Source organism: Akebia trifoliata, chromosome 14 (assembly GCF_017979445.1).
Source record: "Akebia trifoliata isolate Shusen 1 chromosome 14, ASM1797944v1, whole genome shotgun sequence".
Taxonomy (NCBI): Eukaryota; Viridiplantae; Streptophyta; class Magnoliopsida; order Ranunculales; family Lardizabalaceae; genus Akebia; species Akebia trifoliata.
In genome coordinates, this window is record NC_141388.1 from 3,258,787 (window position 1) to 3,281,503 (window position 22,717).

Consider the following 22,717-nt stretch of genomic DNA (forward strand, 5'->3'; position numbering starts at 1 on the left):
TTAGTCTTAGAACTCAATAATTATTTATGCCTTGGCTAAAATTCTTCGTCCATCATTTTGGCATATGGATAAGTTGGACATTAGTGTCTGAACGTCGTGACGATATTGACATACATTCAGAGTTGTGTGTGAGTATTGGTATGACATGTTGATAATTGAAATACACCAAAGCATCACATACTACCAATAGGAATGATATAGGTTGGACAAAATACTATAAGATAAGGAGTTTTTTATAATTATATAAATATGAATGATTAATGATTAATGATTAATGAAAGAGTCATGATATTTTGACTCCCAAGCAAGGCATGTTTTAGAATCATATATTTTATGCCTTGAGATATACATCTGTGCATCTTTATGTATCCTTGAAAAACAAAAAAGATATATGAATCTAGCACACGTCACATAAGAAGTTAATGAAAATGTAGGCAATTTGTTGGGTCACTTATCAATGAATTTTGCCGACTTATAGTTGGGACTTTAAAATATGATATTTTGAAACAAGTACTAGGCAATTTATACCAATGAACCTTTTGCCGACTTATAAGTGGGACCTTGAAATATGATAGGAAGATGCTGGAATGACACTGGGTATTTACTGCCATTCTCACAATTCTGACGTGGGATCTACATATAATCATAGATGCATTTTCTCGTGATATGAGTAAAAATCATCTATGATTATATATACATCACCACATCAGAATTGTGAGAATCACTGTAAATCCTGTGTCATTTAGAAACAAGTAGTAAAAACAATTGTCGATCCTACAGAAAGTGTCTCAGCTAACCATTATAAAGGCTTGCCTTATAAAGGTTTTTTTCTATGCCGACTTCATCAAATTTAAGTTCGAATGACGTGTCATTCAAAAAAGTAAAGCACGAAAAACGTAAAACATGGGTGAAGTCATTATTGTGTTGAATTGGAAAACCCTTTCCTAAGTTAGTTAGGAAAGTTGTCTGACCCACATCGTGATTTATCAAGATGACCACAAAATTTTGAGAATTTCCAAAATGAAATAGTTAAAAGGAGATCATTTTTCACCCATTGATTTTAATTTTAAACTCAAGTTTTTTACCCAGCATGCCTTGGAGTGGGGGTCCAATTCATAAAATTCAAATCATTTGAATTAATTTGTTACTTAAAATACTTTGGAGTTGTGGTATCTAAAAACATGATTTAGTGCAATAGGATTATAAAGAAAAAAATTATAAGAATTTTCATGAATGAAAAAAATAATTTTAATTTGAGAGTTCGATAGCCATCTATTTTCAAATAGATTCAATCAAACTCAAGAAAGAATATTTTTTGAATTATTTTTTTATTTTATTTTTTAAATATGAGTTTTTTCATGAAATCAAGAAGGTTGTAATGTTGAATTTCCACTTTAAAAATCCATGTGGGCCCAACCCTTATTAAAATTTGAAATCTTATTATATTAATCATGCTAGCCTGATTCATAAAGTAAGTTTGTTCAAGCAACAAATTTTATAAATGGAGTTTTTATAATTAAATTGTAACAGATAAGTCTGTTGGTAAATCTCTCAAAAAACTCCTTTGAATTTTGACAAGTCCAAGGGAATCGTACTTTGTGAAGTTTGTTACCCAACAAACCTGGTAGTGAGGATCCACGTCATAAAATTCAAATTGATGTTTTTAATTTGTTACTTAACATGCCTTGGAGTGGATCCTAACCACATCAATTTGTGTCATCCAAAAATATGATCTGATGTCACAAAGTTATAAACGATAATATTTTAAGAACTTTGAAAAATATTCGAAAAAAAAAAATCTATGTGAGCGCAACAACACTTAGTAAGATTTTAAATCTTACTATTGCTAGCTTGATTCATAAAGTAAGTTTGTTTAGTAATAAACTTGATAAAGTAAGCTATCGGTAAATCTCTCTATTTTTATTTTAAAATCCTATCAATTTTTTTTTTTTTTTTTGAAAATGAATGGTTATCAAACCCTCGAATTTAAAGGAAATGATTTTGCCCCCCTCCCAACCTTTTTTTTTTTTTTTCTCTCAAAGTGATATCATTTCAACCGTTTAAAAATGCTACATGATGATCCACCTCTAATAAGGTGAAAGCGCAAGTAAGTGAGTCATGCTAGCCTAACTCAATAATTACATTTTATCAAACATGTGGTGGGTATTTGTGAATTCCTCTAGCTTCCGATTCCCATTAGCTGTAGAAGTTAGAAGTGATTGTCTACATCAAATGGGTGCATTTGATAAAGAGAAGCATTCGAAGGGCCCAAAGGGAGCCAAACAATTTTCAAACTATGGGTTAGAAGTTTTAGAATGGACTGATTTTTTGTGAGAATGATCCTATGATGAAGAGATTATCCTAAATAAAAAAAAGAGCATATTTTGAAACTTCTAACCCTAATTTACAAATTGAAGAAATGTGGATCGTCAATTATTTGTAAACCACCTTTGATGAGGATAGAAGTTTCAGAATGGGCTGATTTTTTGAAAAAATATTTGACACAATGTTTAACTCTCTTTAAGACCTTCGAATGCTCCCTAATAAAATTTACTAGTGATTGTAGTTTGAGCATTTTATTTACACCCACCTTTTTCTCAATGCACGTTCTCACTTCCTTAGACTACACCCGAAAGGATAATTATAAAAACAGCCCACAAATTAAGAAGAACAATTCACACATAACCGAATTGTTTAGTCTTACATGGGTTAAAAGTTTTGGAATGAGTTTATTTTTTGTGAGGTTGATCTCTATGATGAGGAGATCATCCTTATAAAAAATCAGCCCATTCCGAAAATTAAAATCTCATCAAAACTAGTTTACAAAAAAAAAAATATGATTTATGGTTCTTGAATTTGTTTTGACGGGGTTAGAAGTTTCAGAATGAGTTGATTTTTTGTGAAGATGATGTCCTTATTGTGGAGATCATCCTCACAAAAATCAGCTCATTCCGAAATTTTTAACCCATATAAAACAAAGTAATTCAGTTATGATGTGGGTTGCCCTTATTAATTTTGGGGGGGTGCTTTTATAATTACACCACGAAAAAATGTGTCACGTGGGTGTAGCGGGCACAAATGGTGGATCAGATCACGTGTCATGTAAAGGGAGGGTTCAATAAAAAAATTTCCCTCTCCCCAATTTGCAACCTATTTTCTCTTCAATTCGACGTGCTGCATGTTTGACTTCAACTTGGATTCACACTTTGATGACGTGGATATGTACGGATCCATAGATACTTTTCTTCGAGATACTTGTAAAAAGCATCTATGATTCCGTGCCCACTTCCACGCAGGGAAAGCGTGAATCGATGTAAATTGTAAAGTCAATCCAACACTCCTCCTTTCTATTCAGGTAGTTCTGAACATCAAAATAGTAGAGATGAAGAAGATCAAATCGTCACGCAGAAGACAAAACCCTTCTTTTATTTCGTCGCGACTTCTTCTCCTATTCTTCCTTAACAACAACAACTTGGTACTTTCTAAATCAGAAAACTTTTCCATCTTCGTTTAATATCACTAATTGGAGCCATTTGTGAGGTTAGTTGGTTGCTTCTGTTAGCTGTTCTTTTCGTTTATCTAATTGGGTTCACCACTTCTCTTGTTTACGACTTTTGAAAATCTTTCCTTTTGGGCTTTTCTTGTTAGGGATTCTTGAGAGATTAGTTTTCGGTTAGCTTTTAAGTTCTGAAATTGTAAGATGAGTGTAGTGGAAAAATTCTCTCATTTTAATGGAAAACTTAGGAACCCTTTTTAAAACAAAAGAGAATTCTAATGAAATTAGTCAACTAAATAAACCTGGTCTTGGGTCCACGACTCCACGTTGCATCAGTTTTTGCCCAAATTGCAGTTTCAAGTTACTTTTACTGATTAGGTAGAAAATGTTGTGGTGGTTACATAATTGTAATTTTGTGGGGTTCGAGAGCCATAGCTAGAAAGTGATTTAAATAGAGAATTTTGCATGTTATTTGCAGTTTTTCAATGAAGTAGAGGAAGGAAGACTACCTTTCAATATTTTGAACACCAACTTTGTTGGTTTACTTGTTGACCCAAAAAGTAATAATAATTATGAAATGGGCATTGCTGGAGTGACCTCAGCGGGGACACATGGGGACATCTTGACGTGGTGGCGCACGCATGTCCGATGATGTGTTTTACGCATATCTCAGAAAATGCATCTACGGGCATGCATGAGCCACCATGTCAAGATGCCCCCCACCCCAACTGAGGTCCAGCATTAATCATTAAATAAATTGAGAATCCTTTCTGTTTTTGTTTGGAGAACAAAGTTATTTAGTATCCATGAAGGGATGGTTTTCTAAATGTGACCAATCATCTTGTCATCTTGACTCAAAAAAAAAAATCTACTCTTTGTTTTCCAGTTTACCACTTTTGGAACCATAGAAGAATGTTGGCTTCAATAGTTTGGGTATAATTTTCATGGTTCATCTCTTAAACAGCCAGGAAAAAAAGCAAATATTAGTTTTTAGTATATAATCTTTTGCATTCCTTAAAGGAAATGTATGTAATCTGTTTTGGGATAAGGCTTTGACAATGAAATATGTGCAATAATATGTTCTAATTTTGATGCTAATTTGCACAGAACAGAGGAGGAGCATGTTTATTCAGACACAATCAATGCCGAATCTGTCATCTTTCATGTTCTACCCTGGAAAGCACGTTATGGAAGTTGGGAGTGCAGACTTTCCAAATGTTCGTGCAGCCATTAACTCACCACTCACAATTGATGGTATGCTTTCCATATTTCTTTCTTTCTTTCTCTCTTTTCTCATTCTTTGGCCTTGATTGTTTCTTGTTGGAGGCCTTGATTGTTTCTTGTTGGAGACCTACACTGTCTCTTTTTGTCAATCTTCTTCTTAGGACTTTTGTGTTTGTCTGTCTTAATGTTTACTTCGAAGGGTTAAATGATGCGGACATGGTTCAATATTTGTTTGCATCTGATGGTCTCACTTCTCAATCTTTCTATAGCGTAGGTTCCAATCACAAGAGCTCGAATTAGTATTACAGAATCTTGAAATTGTGAGGGCTAAAAGTTGGGTTGGTTAGACATTCAAAATTAGGCTCAACATGTCTACTTCACCACGAATATTGCCTGGATACATGGCTTGGGTGCCAAGCGTCCAATTGTCCGAGGTATTTCTTTTCGCCCTCTAAATATCCTGACAAGAGGACTCAACAATGTCATCATCATCATCATCAAAGCCTTATCCCCAAAACTGGGGTTAACTGAGGACTAAACAAGGTATAAATATAAAAGTATATAAGTAAATTAGTAGTATTCTAGAAAGAATAACGATGAATGCACGCGGTCTCGGTACGTGGTTGGGTACGCGGCTGATGTGGCAGCACAGAACCACACATCTTTTTCATGTGTATCCCGATGAAAATGATCTATGGTTCTGTGCCCTTGCTATGTCAACCGCATACCTAACCACTTGCATTCATCATGACTCTTCTAGAAAATAAGGAAATTAAGACACTACAAAATATGGGGTATTTAGAGGCGGTTTTAAAATGCCTCCAATTTCGACTAAACCACCTCCAATATATTTAAGGGCGGTGTGGCGTCGCTGATTCCTTTCAGTGGCCAAGTAAGGGCGGTTTTAAAACCGTCTCTACATAATGATTTAAGGGCGTTTTTTATATTTTTAGAGGCTATTGAAAACCGCCTCTAATAATAATAATTTAATGGCGGTTTAAAAACCGCCTCTAAAGAATATGATTTAAGGGCGGTTCTTATATTTTAGAGGCTATTTGAAATCCGCCTCTAATAATAATAATTTAAAGGCAGTTTTAAAACCGCCTCTAATATTATTATTTAAGGGCGGTTTTTATATTTTAGAGGCAGTTTGAAAACTACCCCTAATAACAAATTTAATTTAAAAAAAAAACAACATTAGAGGCAGTTCAAAACCGCCTCTAATGTTGTAAAAAAAATTAATAAAATATTCATTCCAAAATAAAACCTACAATTATATAATAATAAAAAAAAAGAGCTGCTATTGGCACTCCAAATTTCACTTATCACTTGTTTATAAAAAGATGCCACAACCTGTAAATGAATATTTTACCAAACATAAACTACAATCTACCAAACATGCATCTACGAAATTCTAAAACAAATTACGTATTCACGAATATTTTCACTATAAAAAAAGAGACAAATCTATGAATTATAAACAAAGCCAATATTTACACCAATAATCTTGCTAGGAGATGAGTTTACAAGAATGGAAATGTCATCTACGCCGTCAATTCCCATATTGGACCATCCATCATCAACAAACCCATTAAGGGCTTCATTAAAACCATTGCAAGGAAACATTTGAGGACTTGAGATGTAATAAGACATTCCAATTGTCACGTAAGGCAAATAACTAGGATGCACTCACCTGCTCAGCCTCTGGTTGAGCTTGTAAAGCTACAGGTCTTCTGCCCCAACCAATGACAGTTGATTGAGACACCTCATGAGCAATTTGCCTGAACTGGAGTAAAACCTGGATGAAACAGACAAAGCCATAATCAAGACAATGTGTAAAACCTCAACACATCTCCCACAATTGTCTAATTATCTTCCATGTACTTGAATATGGCTTTAAATAACAAAATGCCAGTTTAGTTGTCATTGTAGAACAATAGCATAGAAAAAAAATTATTGTAATAGATAGTCCTACCGCCAATGTAGTCTTTTGAGCAAGCACTATTGATAATTCATATAGCGGACCCAACACTTCTGGTACACTGGATGGCTGGTTCACATAATAGGCACTAAGATTAGTAGTCCATTGGAAGAACCGGAAAAAAATATCACAGTAGACAAAGGAAAGTTAAGCAACGTGACTCTATACCTCCAAATCCATATGATCAACTATGTGTAGTATGGACCCGCCCCCTTCACAGGGTCTAATGAGGTACCCACTGGTCCACATTTCAACTCTCACAAAATGCCATAGTGGTGGCATGCTCAGACAACCCTGAGTACAACTAAGTGATCTTTCACAAACTTGAGAATTTCATAGCACATGTGACATAGTCAAGCAACTCCATACAACTCTCAAGAGGGGGAAAAAAAGTTCCCTTCTCCCATTACAGGGGTCTACAGTCATTGGTTGCATTCCACAAGACTGCCAAACTCCAAAACAGATCTGTAGCACATTTCTATATGATGTTGAGCCCATGATATTCAATATGGTTTAGATCAGGGGAGCAAGCTGAACAAGGACTCCTCTAAAAGAAAGACAATTAAATGGACAACCACATTGGCAAACCAACACCACAGCCCTCTAGTTCTCATAATATATATACAGGTTCATAAACATCCTCCCCTCTTTGACCAAGTAGAGCTTCCAACCATCTCCACGGCCACTTGTCACAGATCTATCCCCTCGTCTCATTGGTCTTGATCTCACTTCTAAGAAAAGAATAGGTCGTTGCATTGTCTTAAAAGTGTGAACTAATCAACTAGCAAATGGATGATGCTCATAGGAAAGAAGATTAAGTTAAAAAGGATTTGGCTAATTTGATATTAAGAAGCGCCTAGATCAGAAAAGGATTTAAGCAATGAAGGGTTTTGTTCGGATGGGTCGTTTGTTTTAGTCTTCCTAAAGTTCAGATTCCTAGTTTCTTAGATTTGTAAATGTTTGATTGATTCTAAACAAAGTACGTAAGAAATAATTGATTTGAGCACCACCATCCAAACAAGTACTAAGGTAAAAAGGCACAAAATAGGAAATAAAAATGGTTACTAATGAACAAACTTTGATTTTGTTTTGTTAAAGCAGATTTTCTCTCTCCTTTTAATGAGGACAGAGTGAGATTTTTTTCAACAGCTATGTAAATAAAACTAAATATAGGTAATCTAGTTTTGCTATTAATGAAGACAACCATTAAGAATATATGCATTTCAGTCAAGAATTTTGAGGCCTATTTGGATGACCATTTGCTGAATAAATAAGACTGAAGATTTCATTTCGCAAAAGTATATTTTGCACGAAATTCACCCCCATTTTATATTACGATGGTGGTTATTCAATAATTAATGATTTATCGACAAGAAAAAATACAGAAAGCTATGTAAGAAGTTGGCACTCCTACAAAATAATTTACAAAGGAAAATTCCAAGCTCCTAGCCATGTACTCGTACCGAAACATATCTGCTAGAGTGCATATTCAGCAATAGGTTTCACATCCCTCGCACCTTGGTAGTCAACTGGAGGTTTACCAGGTGCAAACACCTTTATTGTCGGAAATCCTTTAATACCATACTCCTGTATAAATCAGTGTATATAACATTAGATATAACAAACAAAACTGTCGAAGCAATCACCTAAAACATGAATTATTAGAAGAAAAAAAAAGATAAAGACAAAAAGAGTTTCCAATTGAAAATTATATTATAATATGGAAAGAACATCTTATGACAAGTAATGTGTTGGTCCTCATCTAATCCCTAGTAATAGAAGAACTTGCAAATATGAACACACCATCGCTACATAGATCATGTGCCAACAAGGGAAATTGGCAAGCTTGGGAGTGTGTGTGTGTGTGTGTGTGTGTGTGTGAAAGTGATTAAAAGATCATAACCACATATTATGCTGCACAAATCTGATGAGTTTCCAGCTGATATAGTATATATGGGTTTGGATGTAATTATACACTTTTTTTTACAAACTAAATGACATGCTCGTGGGTGCCTACATGGACATGAGTAGAGGCCTGACTTTAGTGAGAATTGGGGGGGGGGGGGACTTACCTTATATTTCAGCATGTCAAATTTGGTATCATAAATAATATAGAATGAGAGGCTTTAAATAATTCTAACAGTTAAAGAGGTCTCTTTCCGATCAACTGTTGAGTATCAATTAGACAAAAACAAAACAAAAAATTTACCTTGTAAGTGGAGGGAATGTTTGGGACACAAAAATATCTACAAACATAACCGCAAATCTCACACCACAGTTTTTAGGATTCAACGCACAGGCATAGAACATCGCAAACTACAATTAAATGGAAATCATAGTCACTCAAATGCAGTTATTCGAAATTTTATTGTGGACAGAAGGTGGGTGTTTCCAAGACCATATAACGATCGCATGCAAACAATTATTGATATCATTTCAGAGAGACCAATCCCGAAGATGCTGATGAGGGATAGAATAATTTGGAAACTTACATCAAATGGCCAATTCTCGTCTAAATTGGCTCACTAGGCGCTATGTGAAAGGCAAGAGTCAATTGGTTAGAAGAAAATTATTTGGAGTAATTGTATTCCAAGGTTTTCTTTTATTGCATGGTTAGCGGTTCAGAAGAGGCTTTCTACAGTGGAAAATCTAAATAAGAGGGGATTCAAATGGGTGTCTCGATGCTCTTTGTGTTATAGCCATCAAGAGACAAATGATCATTTGTTCTATCGATGTCCATATACTAGATGGATCTGGATTGAGTGTTTGAAGAAATTCGGAATTTTACGAGTAGGAGTGGACTCAATAGAGGCGGAAATTCAGGTGATTAAGAGTGTGAGATTTCAATGTAAACAGATAAAACAATTGCTTTATACTTCTTTTTGTGTAGTGGTTTACTACTGTTGGAAGGAAAGAAATCAATGAGTGTTTGCAGAAATTAATTCCCCAAAGGAAGTTGTTTTGAAACAGGTTGGAGAGGTGATACAAAACCAGTTTGATGGCTTATCGAATGAGGAAAGATTTAGTCATGTTTATGGGCAGATTTTAAACAATTGGAGCTGCTGCTACTCCATTGTTAATTCAGATTTAAAGCTCATTTCTTGGTCAAAACCAGAGGTGGACGTGGTGAAAATTAATACTGATGGAGTTCGATCAGTGCAAGGCTCGGGTTTGGGGTTTATTGGCAGAAATAGTGATGGTACATTACTTTTTGTAGGCTAGAGCAATATTTCTGCAGATGACATTATCCAAATTGAGTTGCAAGCAATTGTAGAAGCTATGAGATATGCAAGGGTGAGGGGACTGAATCGTATTCTGATTTCTTCCGATTCGTTATACTCTATTAAATGCATAAAGAATGAAATCGTTTCATCATGGAAATGTGAGGAAATGCTGCTGGAAATTGCAGAACAGAGCCAAACTTTTGTGAGTTGTTCGTTTGAGTTTTTGTGGAGAGAAACAAATCGGGCAGCGGATTATTTAGCGAAATTAGGTACTTATTCAGATGGTTTTTTCGTTATTGAAGATATATGTAATGTTCCTCAAGAACTTCGGAGAATTGTTGAGGAAGACTTAGTTTGTATCTACACTCGGTAGTAGTGTTTTAGGGTGGGGTCCCTTTAACCCCAGCTTATCAATCAAAAAAAAAAAAAGAGATAACCAAAGGAACAAAAAAATTGTTGATTTCAAGGACCACTTATTCAATGCTTATCAATAACATAGATAAATGAAAAGGAGACGCCACAAAAAACAAACAAACTGGAGTTACAACTAAACTTACCTGAGCAAACTTTGACTTGTAGGCATTCAAAACAGTGATCTAAAATGACTGGAGAAGTGTTTCAAATACCTAACCATCGAAATACAAGGAGATGGATCAGACATATGTGAAGGTTATTATTATTACTTACTAGTTTCTGCTCTACATGCTATGCTCAAGGACGAAAAACAAATGCGAGTGCACTAAGTAAGGTAAAAAATAAATAAATATAGCATAGGTAATACCTTAATCAGACGTCCACCCTCAGATGTAGCTTGGACAATTGGCCCTGCCATCACCAATCCAAGAAGGTTAGAAGTTTTCCTCAAGTTCAGTATTGACTTATTAAGGACTAGTAGTTCACAAAGTGGCAAATTGTGCAGGTTCAATGGGTCTATGTCCCACACGCTCATGGTTGCTGGGCAGAATGACAACCAAGTAATTAACTTTGCCAAATCAAGAAAAATGTGAACTAAAACATAAAATTGGTATCTATAAAAATGATTGCATGCTCCCTTAAAACCCCCAAACAAAAAACATAAATGTAAAATTAGTCCAAATGGGTACCCAAAAGCTAAACTTTTACACTTAAACCCCAATGATTAGCTTAAAATTAACCTAAAAAGTCAGGAAAAATTAAAATAATATAAATAAATAAAAAGAATGGGAATTTACAAAAGAGAAATCGCCCAAATATGAGCCTCTAAAAGCCCTAATTTTTGTTGTGATCACTAGAAGAACTTATAATACATCTAGTTAAAGTATTTGAATCAATGCAAGAGATTAATGTTTAATGCCCTTGGTATTAGTGTAGTAGTTATGTAGTAGTTTATTAAAATCTGTCAAGATACACCAAATCATGTGGGTGTTGTAGTTACAATAGTTATGTGGTTATGTTAGCCAAATCTATGTAACCATTATCTATTTAATAGAATCATCACTGGAGATCAATGCATCCAATTTTTGGTACACCAACTGAAAGGAGTCATGAAACTTGTTCATTATTGCACAACAATAAATATCAACATAATAGGACGTAGGGTGCAATATATTATGACAGATAATTAAGGTACATAGAATTGTATTAAGAGTATCTTAACACAAATGGTGAGTTGTGACATATGGAAGGTTGTGGTAGAGATCAAGAATAATATTTAAAACGTTCATAAAAGTCAGAGACTCGGGGTTAAGAACTATTTTCTTCTATTTTTTTGTTCTTAGTAATGTTCTATACAAACTATGTGGTTTTGTAATGACATCAAATTATCAATAACAATTATTTTTTAAACATGATGTCAGAACCTAAGTTCTATTAAGTGCATGACCTTGGTAGATTGTTTTTTAACAATGGCACGATTGCTATCATTAAACCTAGTTTTATCTTTTTTTCCTTTTTGGCTATCTATTTTACAAAAAAAATTTCAATAAAAATCATTCCTCTATCTGTGCACCTCTAGAAACCTTTATAGACCTCATAATCTCTGCTTTTATTTTATCCAAAAAAATTTCAATGAGAAATTTTCAGTTAAGCCATGTGATCTTTAATTATCTGCATGCTAATTCTTAGAAGGGATCATGATAGACCCAATCTCGTGACCACCAATTTTGATGTGTTGAGAAACAAAGAGTGAGATGGACAATGATGGACTTCACATGGATAGATAGATAAAGAGAAAACTACCAACAACAAGCAGTATTGGACATTATAGACAATTCATCGATAACTATCCTTAGGTACTCTGGAGGGGTAAAAGCCAAGTTGGTTCTGTGTTCAATTTTTTTTATTTTTATTTTAAGATGGGAATTTAAAGTAGTTTTTCTAATTTTTATTTATTTTTCAAATTGTTCAGCTAGTCTTCATTTTCGTCCTTTGCCATCTACGATTTTTAATTTAAGGTATGATTTTTAGTTGTTATCAAAAAACATTTTCAGCTAGTTTTTTTTTTCAAATGCTCTCAAGGAAGATAGTTTGTATTTTACTACTATTTGTCGAATAATTCTTCTCGTATAAAGACCCTAAAATTCAACCATAGATCTTTCATCAGGCAATTACCTCATTTTTCATGTTTATTTGGGTATATTACCACATCCATTTCTATTTAAATCTATATGGAGAGAACTTCAAAAAGATTTTAACCAAACAAACAAACTATCCAAACAAAATTAAAGAAAGAAACAAGAAGAGAAAAATACTGAAAACATTCATCAGATTTAACCTTAAAAAACAAACTAAAATTCATACCTAGAGAGTGCAACAGACGAGCTGGTATGAAGTTCTTCGAAGATGATGATGGCAATGAACTTTGTTGAAGACTAGGTTGAGATGAACTTCTTTGATCATTGTCGTCGGATGAGATATATAATCGCAAATTATAGAGTAAGAGAGAAAAGAAGAGAGGAGATGAGGTGAAGTCGTCTTCGTCGTCGTCGTTGAGTGGAGAAGACAACGAACCTAGGGTTTGGGGTTAGGGCTTATAGAAGAGAATATGGGAGAAGAGAAGAGAAGAGACCCAAATAGAAATCTGAGTCATCGTCGCAATAGAGAGGAAGAGGGTTAGGGTTTGATTAAATGAGGGTTCAGGTTTTCGTCGGCGGTTTCGCAAAAATCGCCTCTAGTACTCATCCCTTTGGAGGCATTTTACCAAAAATGGCCACTATTTTCCGATCGTTTGAGGCGTTTCTCACCAAACGCCCCTGATTTAATCTGTTCGGAGGCACTCCATGTAAAACCGCCATTGATGTACATATATAGGTGGCGCTTCACTAAATCGCCCAAAAAACAGCCTCTAAAACCCCTTTGTTTTGTAGTGAGAATACTTAAAAAATTAGAGATAAAATATAATAAAAAAATCTACAAATTTGATTACCACAAAGAGAGTTAAGTGTGTGAGACATGATGATTAAACAAAGAAAATGCATGGAAAGAAGGAAAAGCACAATACAAAAGGACCAAAAAAAAATATGGGGAATCTATTTTCTATATTAACTTTCAAGATTCAGCAATTAAAGGGAACTTGATAGCCTTGCTATTGTCCTTATAACACTACTCCCAACTGTGACGCTTTGGTCTTAAGTCGAAGGTACCCCACTTATCATGCTTGTATTTAGTATTATTATTATTCTAGTGTATAATGGCAAGTTAATGATTTAGCATGTATGGTCTAAACCAATTTCCCGTGGCTAATACAGGAATTACTCGAGTGTTCTTTGAATCGGATTTTATAACTGTAACAAAGTCAGATGATGCTTCTTGGGATCTTGTAAAACCTGAAATTTTTTCAGCAATAATGGACTTCTATTCATCTGGAAAGTCACTATTTCTGGATTCCAATGCTGCAGCTTCCGAAGACACAGCAATTTCTGAGGTATTCTTAAGTTATGGTCATTTTTAGAGAGTCTCCTTTTCCTTCGTAAGTTGATCTTTCTCATTTAAAAGAAGACTGTATTGGAATTTCCCGAACTATATGGTAAACAAAATGATTATTTGATGACTCTAGTGAATCTGAAGAATTATGAAGATCCATATTCACATGAGATGTCATGTAACAATGGAAGAGTAAAGTTTATAAATCTTATTTATGTTTAAAAGAGAATTCTGGTGTATATTGGTCTATCTCACAGATGGTAACCTCTATTTCTTCTCTCACACACTTTGACATCTTATTTCCCATCTCTCAACATTGTGACCCTCCTGCAATATGCAGTGTATCAAGTATGAAATATAGAGAAAATGCTCTCATCAAATTGTTGACATCTCTTTGCTTTCAGAAGAGAAACAACAATATCTTTGGAAAATAACTGGTTTAAGGATGACAGTTATAAAACCCTCATGTATGGGTATGATAATTGGTTCATTCAATGTGTTATAGTGTAATTTTTTTAATGTAAATTTCAAAATTGTGGACAAAAATGCAGCCAAGGACTTGTAGATGATACTGAAAATGGGGAAGCATGTGTAAGGGAGATTGATCTTTTAAGGTAGAGATTGTTCAGGAAACGTGTTCATTAGGACAACTTCAACCGAAATTTTTGTGGTGCCTTCATATGTTTTTTTGAGGTTTGTTTGGTTTCATGCTTGTAGGCTCTGCCCATTTTTCTGAAGATAATTTCTAAGATCCTCGAATGGATATCATCTTTCACTTTCAAGTATTTAGTTTTCAAAATCCTTATCGAGCTTGAAGTTTTGGCCATTGTATAGGTATCATCTTTCACATCCTAAATGGAAATTCAGTCCATTTTGTATGATAATGAGAATAGGGAACCACATTTTTTTCCGTTAAGACTTCATTGGGTAAACCCAGGCCAGGTTTCGAAATCATTAATAAAAGAAACAACATGTCCATTTCTAAGTATAAAATAGATGCATACAAGAACATGAGCATCTTTATGAATAGTAGCAAAAAGTGTAGCACACAATAACTACAAGGATGAATCATACTGATAACACGTTTCACTTTCAAGTTAATTTATCGATCAAGCAATCACTGACCTCAGAAGTAATATCTCATGAAGAACCAGGAGGGAATTGGGAGGCATGAGATGCTTATTTAGTGTACATTACTTTTCTTGAGAGGCCCAAGAAAAATGTCCTCCCAAGGCAATTCATTTTGTATGTGACCTCTTTGGAATAGTTCTCAAAAACATGAACCATATTAATAGAAGATGCATTTGGTTGGCGTGTGGAAGGTGGGGCTGTGGCAGTGTCAGAGTGGATATAGAGGGATCTCATACACTAATTGTAATCTGGCAGAGTGGTAGTTGTATCAGAATGAAAATATTTAAGGTGCTTGTAATTTTTAAGTTTGAATATTGTGAATGGTTTATGTATGATCCCAAATGGGAGGGGAATTTAGGGGATCTGTTGTTATTTCATCCGTGCCATTTGTTATCCTTTTTTTTTTCTTTTTCTGTGTGTGTACACCAATGAATTGTGAACCTAATAGCTCTGAGCCTGCTAAAAGGAAAACATGCTGATGAGCCCACTCTTCGAAACACTTTTGGTGGTGGTAATTTTTTTTTTTGGAGAAATGATGATGGTGCTCTCACCCTATGACACGTGTGGGCGACATATGCATTCATCCAAACCACTCTACTTGTAAGTCACCTTTTGGATGTCCTATCACACAATTTCGAAGGTACCAGCTTTCTAGGTTAGTGAAATATGCAAATGTTGATACCATGACCTAAATTAAGAGCCCAACTTCATCGACTGGATACAAACCACTAACCTAGTTGTGTAGACAAGAAAAAAAAATGATCATTAGTTCTATTTGTCGACCAAATTTTATGATGTTCTCAACATCAAGATACATCTTATCTTGGCAAAATAACGATCAAATTTATAAAAATAAAAAAAATAAAAACTTTTTTCCAAATTGAGTTCACCGTTGTCAAATAGATTCTATATAAGATTGAGAATATCGTTTAAGATTTTGACTTTACTCTTATTTGATTGGCTTTAAGATCTTGACTTTAGTCTTACTTGATTGACCTTAGTCTTACTTGATTGACTTTAAGATTGACTTTAGTCTTACTTGATTGACTTTAATTTTAATTAGAATTTTACTTTACATTAATTAATGTTTTAATTATTAATTTTAAAAATTTTAATTATTAAAATTATAAAATTATCTTTTTGCTCTCGGAGAGGACTTTTTGTATTTTAAGTCGGTTTTCAATGTTCCAAGATGTTTTGGAATCGGTTTTTTCATAAGAAATTCAATGGGAATGTTGGTTTTTATCATTTATGAATTTTTTGTGCGAAATGATCGTGAACTTTATGAGGGGTATTTTCGTAATTTTGTTGAATTCTATGAAAATTGACGAAATGATTTATTTGGTTTCGATTTGTTGTTTTATGTGTTTGAAAGGGTTTTCCTAAGCATAACGTAGGCTCTAAGGATGTCTTGAGGTTAAGGGTATTTTGATAATTTAATCATTTTTTAGTGATTTTTATCGTAAATCTTCTTTTTGTTGGCAAGATGATGATTTCTATGTTTTTGGAGTTATATTTTCTTAGCGTAACGCGGTTTCTATAGTTTCGTTAATTTGAGATACGTCATCCGAATTTCTGAAACATATCTAACAACAAAATATACCAATAGAATAATCATCCATCATTAGGAACTGTTGCAATCGGGTTGACAAGTTGATTAATCAGACGAATGCAAAAATAGGGTGTCTACACTGACACATTCGCTCTGTACTCAATTGACGTGGCAAGTGAATAGAATCGTAAATTTTTTCCTTATGTATCTCGAAGAAAAAGATCTATGGTTTTGTGCATTTACCACATTGAGTGAAAATTTTCAAGTCAGAATATCTGGACTTGTTGATTTTTTAAGATTGGGTTTGGAGTTATTTGCCGACAAAATAACCTACTCTAGTTAGTTACACAGTTTAAATGTTTTTAAAATAGTTGCACACTCTATGCAGATTTCTTAAGTGAGGGTCAACCATAAAACCATTTTCATCCCATCACCAATCGCACAAAATGGTTAAACATAGCCGCAGATCGCAAATTCCCAAAACACATTTAGAGGTGCAAAATTGATTTAAGAACTTCTATTAAGTCACCAACTTTTACTTGTAACACGCCAATCTAACCTGGACAACCATAATCTCAAAAAGATTGGTGTCTTAACATTTAAGCTCAAAGTTGAATCATAACAAATTAAGCTACATTCCGACGTCTTTAAAATTTGAATTTATCTGAAACTTTTCTATACTCTTCTAACTAATTTACTTTTGTAACTGATAATTATTAGATATACAATACAAAAGTAAAATCAATTTACTTCTTCTTGCAAACAGGATCAGATGAAAGGGTTCTCAACCAAACGGTGTCAGCCGCAACAGGTTCGTCATCGTCGTTCCTGTGCCAGCTCCACAATGCGTGACTTGCATTCACCACCTCAAACTGTCCATGCCCGAAACTTGCCTCCCTAAAAAGTGATATCTCTGGTTTGGGATTGAAATACCTATATACATATATATGTACACAATCATAAAATAACAGAAGTAAGGGTAGCAAAGAATTAATTCAGGGGTGTTTGGTTGCAGAATCATCCTGTCCAGGATAGATCAAATCCTGTATCAAAGTCATCTTGTTTGACACGTGGATTAGTGTCATGGAATAGAATTACCCTACCTAAGTCAAAAAATAATTCTGATTCAACAGAAAAAGCATATCGATCTCAAGAACAATTTGCAACCAAATATCCCTAGAAGAAGACATACATTGGTGGGAAATCAAAACAACTTACTTTGTAACGAGGCCATGGCGATTGCCCCCATCACCAATGGTGATATGCACTGGACCACAGGCATTTGGTTGGCCATTGTAAACACGAGTCTGGTATTGAAGTTGAGAGATGAAATAGTGAGTATCATATAGTGTAATTGGTTGATTAAGATTTTTTGCGCAACACACACCTCCATTAAGGAATCAAAGTTATCTCCAAGTTTTAAAATATTTCCTCTATAATAAATTAATTCTTTTACCAAACAAGTACCTACTTGATTTAAATTTATTTTTATACATTTTTTTAAATGATCGTTAAAAAGATAAAAGTAAATGCAAGTACTTGTACCTTGTTTGATAAAATAATTTATTACCAAATAAAAGATATCTCCCGACGAATGCTATATACATATAAATATAAATTTTAAAGGGGTATTATATAATTTTGGCTTCTCGCTCGCCTTTAGGTAAAATACTCCATCTATTAACCATAGGAAAGAAAGAAGGAAATGTAAACTTACGAAGCGTTCATAGGCATGGACATGTCCAGCAAAGATGACATCTACACCAGCTCCAAAAAGTAATCTTTCCATGGCTTTCTTCATGCCATCTGATTCATGTTCTCCTTGGTGAGCGGTATTCGTATTATACCATGGGGCATGGATGAGTGCGATAAGCCACGGGGTTCTTTTCCTATCAATCTTAGCCAAGTCAGCTTGGAGCCACTTATACTGGTCTGAACCAGCGTTGAAATCAGTGTAAGATCCTAACATTATGACATGGACCGTCACAACTTCGAATGAGTAGTAGAGGTTGGAGTTGGATCCACTCTGCTCAAAGGGCATACGCCACCTAGCATTGTAGGATGTGAAAGGTGTAGAATGGATGAGGGGGATCGTCTCGGTCTCGTGGTTGCCTTGTGTCACCATCCAAGGACGTTGACTTGCAAGCGGTTCTACGAGCCTTCCAAATGAGTCCCAGAGTGGCTGATAGAAGTCAGCATAAGACAAGTCCCCAGGCAATAGCATCACATCGTAATTTGATCCCGCTATGTGCTTTAGAGTTGTATCTGTCCATCCAGTTTGGCCAAGGTCACCTACATTTTTTGCATATACGATCAGGGTGCAATACTATAACATAAAAACGCAAATTCTAGTATCCTACGACACAATGCGATAGTGACACGTGAAAAAAAATGAGTTTCCTAGGCAATTGACTCCACTTGTCATTGTTTCTCAGTAAGGGACATCAATTGACCGATCGCACGGAACATAAAGAGGGTAATTTTGTGTATTAGAGATGCCCTCAATACACATGGGTTCATGTAACTAGTCAATCCAAGATTCGGTGAAATTCTGGATTGATTTTTCTATGAGAAAAAAAATTTTCTTTCTCTCCCAAAGTTTAGAAGAACGCTCTCAAGCCTACAACTAATTTTATCTTCAAAATATTTCAATAAAAGCATATTTTAGACCCACGCAAAAGGAGATGATAAAGTTGGGTAAATAACTTTAAAAAAAATAGTTCAACTTCATTTTTAATCAAATCAACCGAAAATGATAATAGAATTTTGATTAGTCAAACCATCATTTTCTTACCTACCACAGCGAACTTGATAGGAAGTTGGGCTGGTGGGGTTTTAAAGGTGAACTCCATATCCTTATTTGAGCCTAATCGATAGTAATATATTGTGTACGGCTTCAAGGGACCAATAACAACATCATGTATTTGTCCGGATTCATACATGATATACTTGTACGAATTCGTGCCCCCCGTTGTCGAGATATCGTACACTCCCTTAGTCGCACTGTATTCTACTATTGCTGGAGTATCATCCTCGGTAATCCAGGATATTCTCATATTGTCCTGACCCACCATGGATATGTGAACCTGGAATTTAAAATTGAAAACTTAAATTAACAAAGATGATTATTATATTTAATATGCTGTAATAAAGGATGTATGTTTTGTTAATAAATCATCATTTTTAAAATTGTAAATTCATCCTTCAGACTCTATTTGACCATTGTCTTTCATGAGAGACTAATAAAAGATGACTTAAATGCCCTTGTCTTCAACCTGTTGAAGAAAAATCCGTGATTTTTTATCCGAATATTCGATCAATTTGATTAATTGACGTTGACTTATAGTAGTTTTATGTTACTAAGGAGAATCAAATATTTCCTCCAATAAGAATCTTGGGACATCCATTTCTTTACCCATACGTAATCTGTCAGATTCGATTTCCTAATTTCTGACACGTGTTTAGACGGGTCACCCAATAATGGAAGTTTAAAATTGGAGTTCGGCCCATTTTCAAAGTCTTGGATCGTGTAAAAAAACAGCTTTTTTCAAATCTAGGCCATAGTTTGGTAAATTTCTCACTCAAAGTTCCGTCGAGTGGGTTGATCCATCCATGTTTGAGAATCTCAAGGAATACTCTCTCATCTCAGCCGTTTCGTTTGAGACTCGTATTTTCTTATAATCTCAAACGACATTTGAGGTTCTCCGTTAAAACGAACAACTGAGATGGTAGTTTATCCCTAGATATTCTCAGCGTTGATCCCAACAACCTTGTCTTTCCTCCATCTCAACCGTCAGTTTGATTAAGATATACGTCAAACGTCACGTGACATTAGAAAAGAAATCTCAACCGTTCGTTGAACCTAAAATAGGACATTTTTTTTTTCCTTTTTTTAATGCAGATTTGGCCATTTAGTCACTGATCAGTGGGCCAGAAACATTGAAATTCGGTAGTGATAAACTACCTAACTCCCAACAGTACATTATCCCCTATCTGTACTAGACCACGACGTAGAAGTTCAATCTTCCCATTAATTGTTTTATTATTTTTCTGAAAAAAAAAAAAAAAAAGATTTACAATTACATCCTGAGAACTCAAATTGGAATAAAGTTATAATTGCAACCAAACAACTCCCTAAAGTCTAAATAACACAATTAGGGCAAAAATTATTATGGGATTAATGATCTGAAGTTAAAAGAAAGATTAATACCTGTTGGGGTGAAGTTGAATCTTTATCATCTGATAGAGGAACCGAAATGGTTGGTCTGGATGGTGGACGATCGTAAGAGAGAACACATCGAAGAAAAAGAAAACCAGCAAAAGCCAAGGAAAGAAGTAGTACTCGAACAGCCATGGAAGCAGAAGAGATACCAAATCTTCAAACACCGAAAATGAAGAAGAAGAAAGTCCCTTGGGTTTATATTTATTAACGCAGTTGGGCCTCAAAGGGTATGGGACCGCTCTTTTGGAAACATCTTCGTATTTATTTGTCAGTTAGTAGCGTTTCACACTTAGTACAAATGTCGAGGTTATGTCTACACGTGGCGGGTTTTTAAGAGATATACGTGTCGTATGAAACCAAGGATATTCCGTAGACAGACTGGATGGTGGAAGCGCCTTCACGATTTCCTCGATTGGCTTTCTCGGCTTACTTGTACCGAAACATGCACCTAGGAGAGAGAATTTGATGCGAATTACTCACATAGTTAGAAACTATATGAAGCGCCCACAAACGGCCACGTCATTATACATAAATTGCATAATATACACCCCAGACTAAATATATGCCACTTATGTTATAATTTGAGAAAGTTATGAAAAAAAGATATTTTAGACTTTAATTTTTAAGATTATGGCTGACATGGCATGTATTGAGGGCTAAGAGGAGGGTTTCAATCCTCCACCTTAAGTGTACGAGACGTGGACTCAATCCTAATTTGTTATTCTCCTAAATGTAAAATTTGAAGGTGGTATCAAAATTTAATTCGTAATTTAAATTTTTGATTAAAGGATTTTTGAAGATTACATAATGAAAATGATAGTTTTGTAACTTTTTAAAACTAATCAAAGTTCTTAGACCATCTCCAACAGACTCTTTAAAGTGTGGTGACTCTTTACTTTAAAAAATTGAAAGGTGAAAAAAATCCTTCAAGAGACTCTTTACAAGTAAATATTAAATAAATAATATTTTTGAACTTGATCAAAGATGTTGAGAATGAACGGTTATCAAACTCTCGAAACTTAAAATTAAAATTTAACAATGAATTTTTTTTTTTTTTAATTTTTAGAATTTCATTTTTTACAAGTCCGTGGCATCAAATCATGTTTTTGAATGTCAAGATATGAGCTCACGATCCTTAGTAAGATTTAAGTAGGTTTTAACAATATTTATTTGTAAAGTAAAATAATATTAAATATTAAGAATAGATAAAGAAGTGTTGAGTCTATTAGAATTAAGATCAACTTTTACATTAATTTTTTTTTTTATTTTTTTTTTACATAATATTGTTGGAGATACTTCTTATAAGATTACAACTTTTTTCTATTTTAACAAAAATGACCTTGATCCTATTAAATTTAAATATAAAAGTGAGGGACATTTAAGGCCACTCAAACTTAGTGTCAAATCACTTCTATTCCACTTTTTCTTGTTATAATAGTAAATAAGCATATTTTTTAATCTTAGAACTCAATAATGATTTATGCCTCGGCTAAAATTCTTCATCCATCATTTTGGCATATGGGTACGTTGGACATTAGTGTCGGAAGGTCGTGACGATATTGACATACATTCAGAATTGTATGCGAGTAATGGTATGACATGTTGATGAGTGAAATACACCAAAGCATCACATACTACCAATAGGAATGAGATAGGTTGGACAAAATGTTATAGGATAAGGAGATTTTAATAATTATTTAAACATGAATGATTAATGATTGATGAAAGAGTTGTGATATTTTGACTCCCACACATGGCATGTTTTAAAATCATGTATTTTATGCTTCGAGATACACATATGTGCATGTTTATAAATATGTGCAATTGTGTATCCCAAAAAAAAAAAAAACAGATATATGATTCTAGAACATGCCACATAAAAAGTTAATAAAAATGTAGGCAATTTGTTGGCTACTTATCAATGAATTTTGCCGACTTATAGTTACGACTTTGAAATATGATATTTTGAAACAAAGTACTAAGCAAT

At 34.3% G+C, this 22,717-nt stretch overlaps 2 protein-coding genes and 1 long non-coding RNA gene across 7 annotated transcripts; 1 reads left to right on the forward strand and 2 right to left on the reverse strand.

Annotated features, from left to right (window-relative positions):
* The first annotated feature begins 3,085 nt into the window (after nucleotides 1-3,085).
* On the forward strand, nucleotides 3,086-14,054 carry LOC147385544 (nifU-like protein 4, mitochondrial). 5 transcript variants are annotated; one of them, XR_015171775.1, is made up of 3 exons: nucleotides 3,086-3,475; nucleotides 4,604-4,750; nucleotides 13,651-14,054. XR_015171775.1 is itself a non-coding variant. In XM_086422668.1 (3 exons), the coding sequence occupies exons 1-3, from the start codon at nucleotides 3,383-3,385 to the stop codon at nucleotides 13,851-13,853; spliced, it is 438 nt and encodes a 145-aa protein (XP_086278794.1). In that variant the 5' UTR covers nucleotides 3,093-3,382; the 3' UTR covers nucleotides 13,854-14,054. The 5 variants fall into 5 exon arrangements, 1 of the variants encoding a protein (XP_086278794.1); XR_015171774.1 differs by having other exon boundaries at nucleotides 3,087-3,540; nucleotides 4,609-4,750; XM_086422668.1 differs by having other exon boundaries at nucleotides 3,093-3,475; nucleotides 4,609-4,750.
* Nucleotides 6,854-13,012, reverse strand: LOC147385545 (uncharacterized). The gene is made up of 6 exons (XR_015171777.1): nucleotides 12,704-13,012; nucleotides 10,707-10,750; nucleotides 10,483-10,551; nucleotides 8,911-9,017; nucleotides 8,165-8,288; nucleotides 6,854-7,432 (listed from the first exon to the last, which is right to left on the reverse strand). It is a non-coding gene; the product is annotated as an uncharacterized LOC147385545 (long non-coding RNA).
* A 2,968-nt stretch (nucleotides 14,055-17,022) lies between the features above and the next one.
* On the reverse strand, nucleotides 17,023-21,050 carry LOC147385546 (putative purple acid phosphatase 20). The gene is made up of 5 exons (XM_086422666.1): nucleotides 20,719-21,050; nucleotides 19,303-19,594; nucleotides 18,226-18,800; nucleotides 17,727-17,815; nucleotides 17,023-17,441 (listed from the first exon to the last, which is right to left on the reverse strand). The coding sequence occupies exons 1-5, from the start codon at nucleotides 20,860-20,862 to the stop codon at nucleotides 17,255-17,257; spliced, it is 1,287 nt and encodes a 428-aa protein (XP_086278792.1). The 5' UTR covers nucleotides 20,863-21,050; the 3' UTR covers nucleotides 17,023-17,254.
* Nucleotides 21,051-22,717: the final 1,667 nt, after the last annotated feature.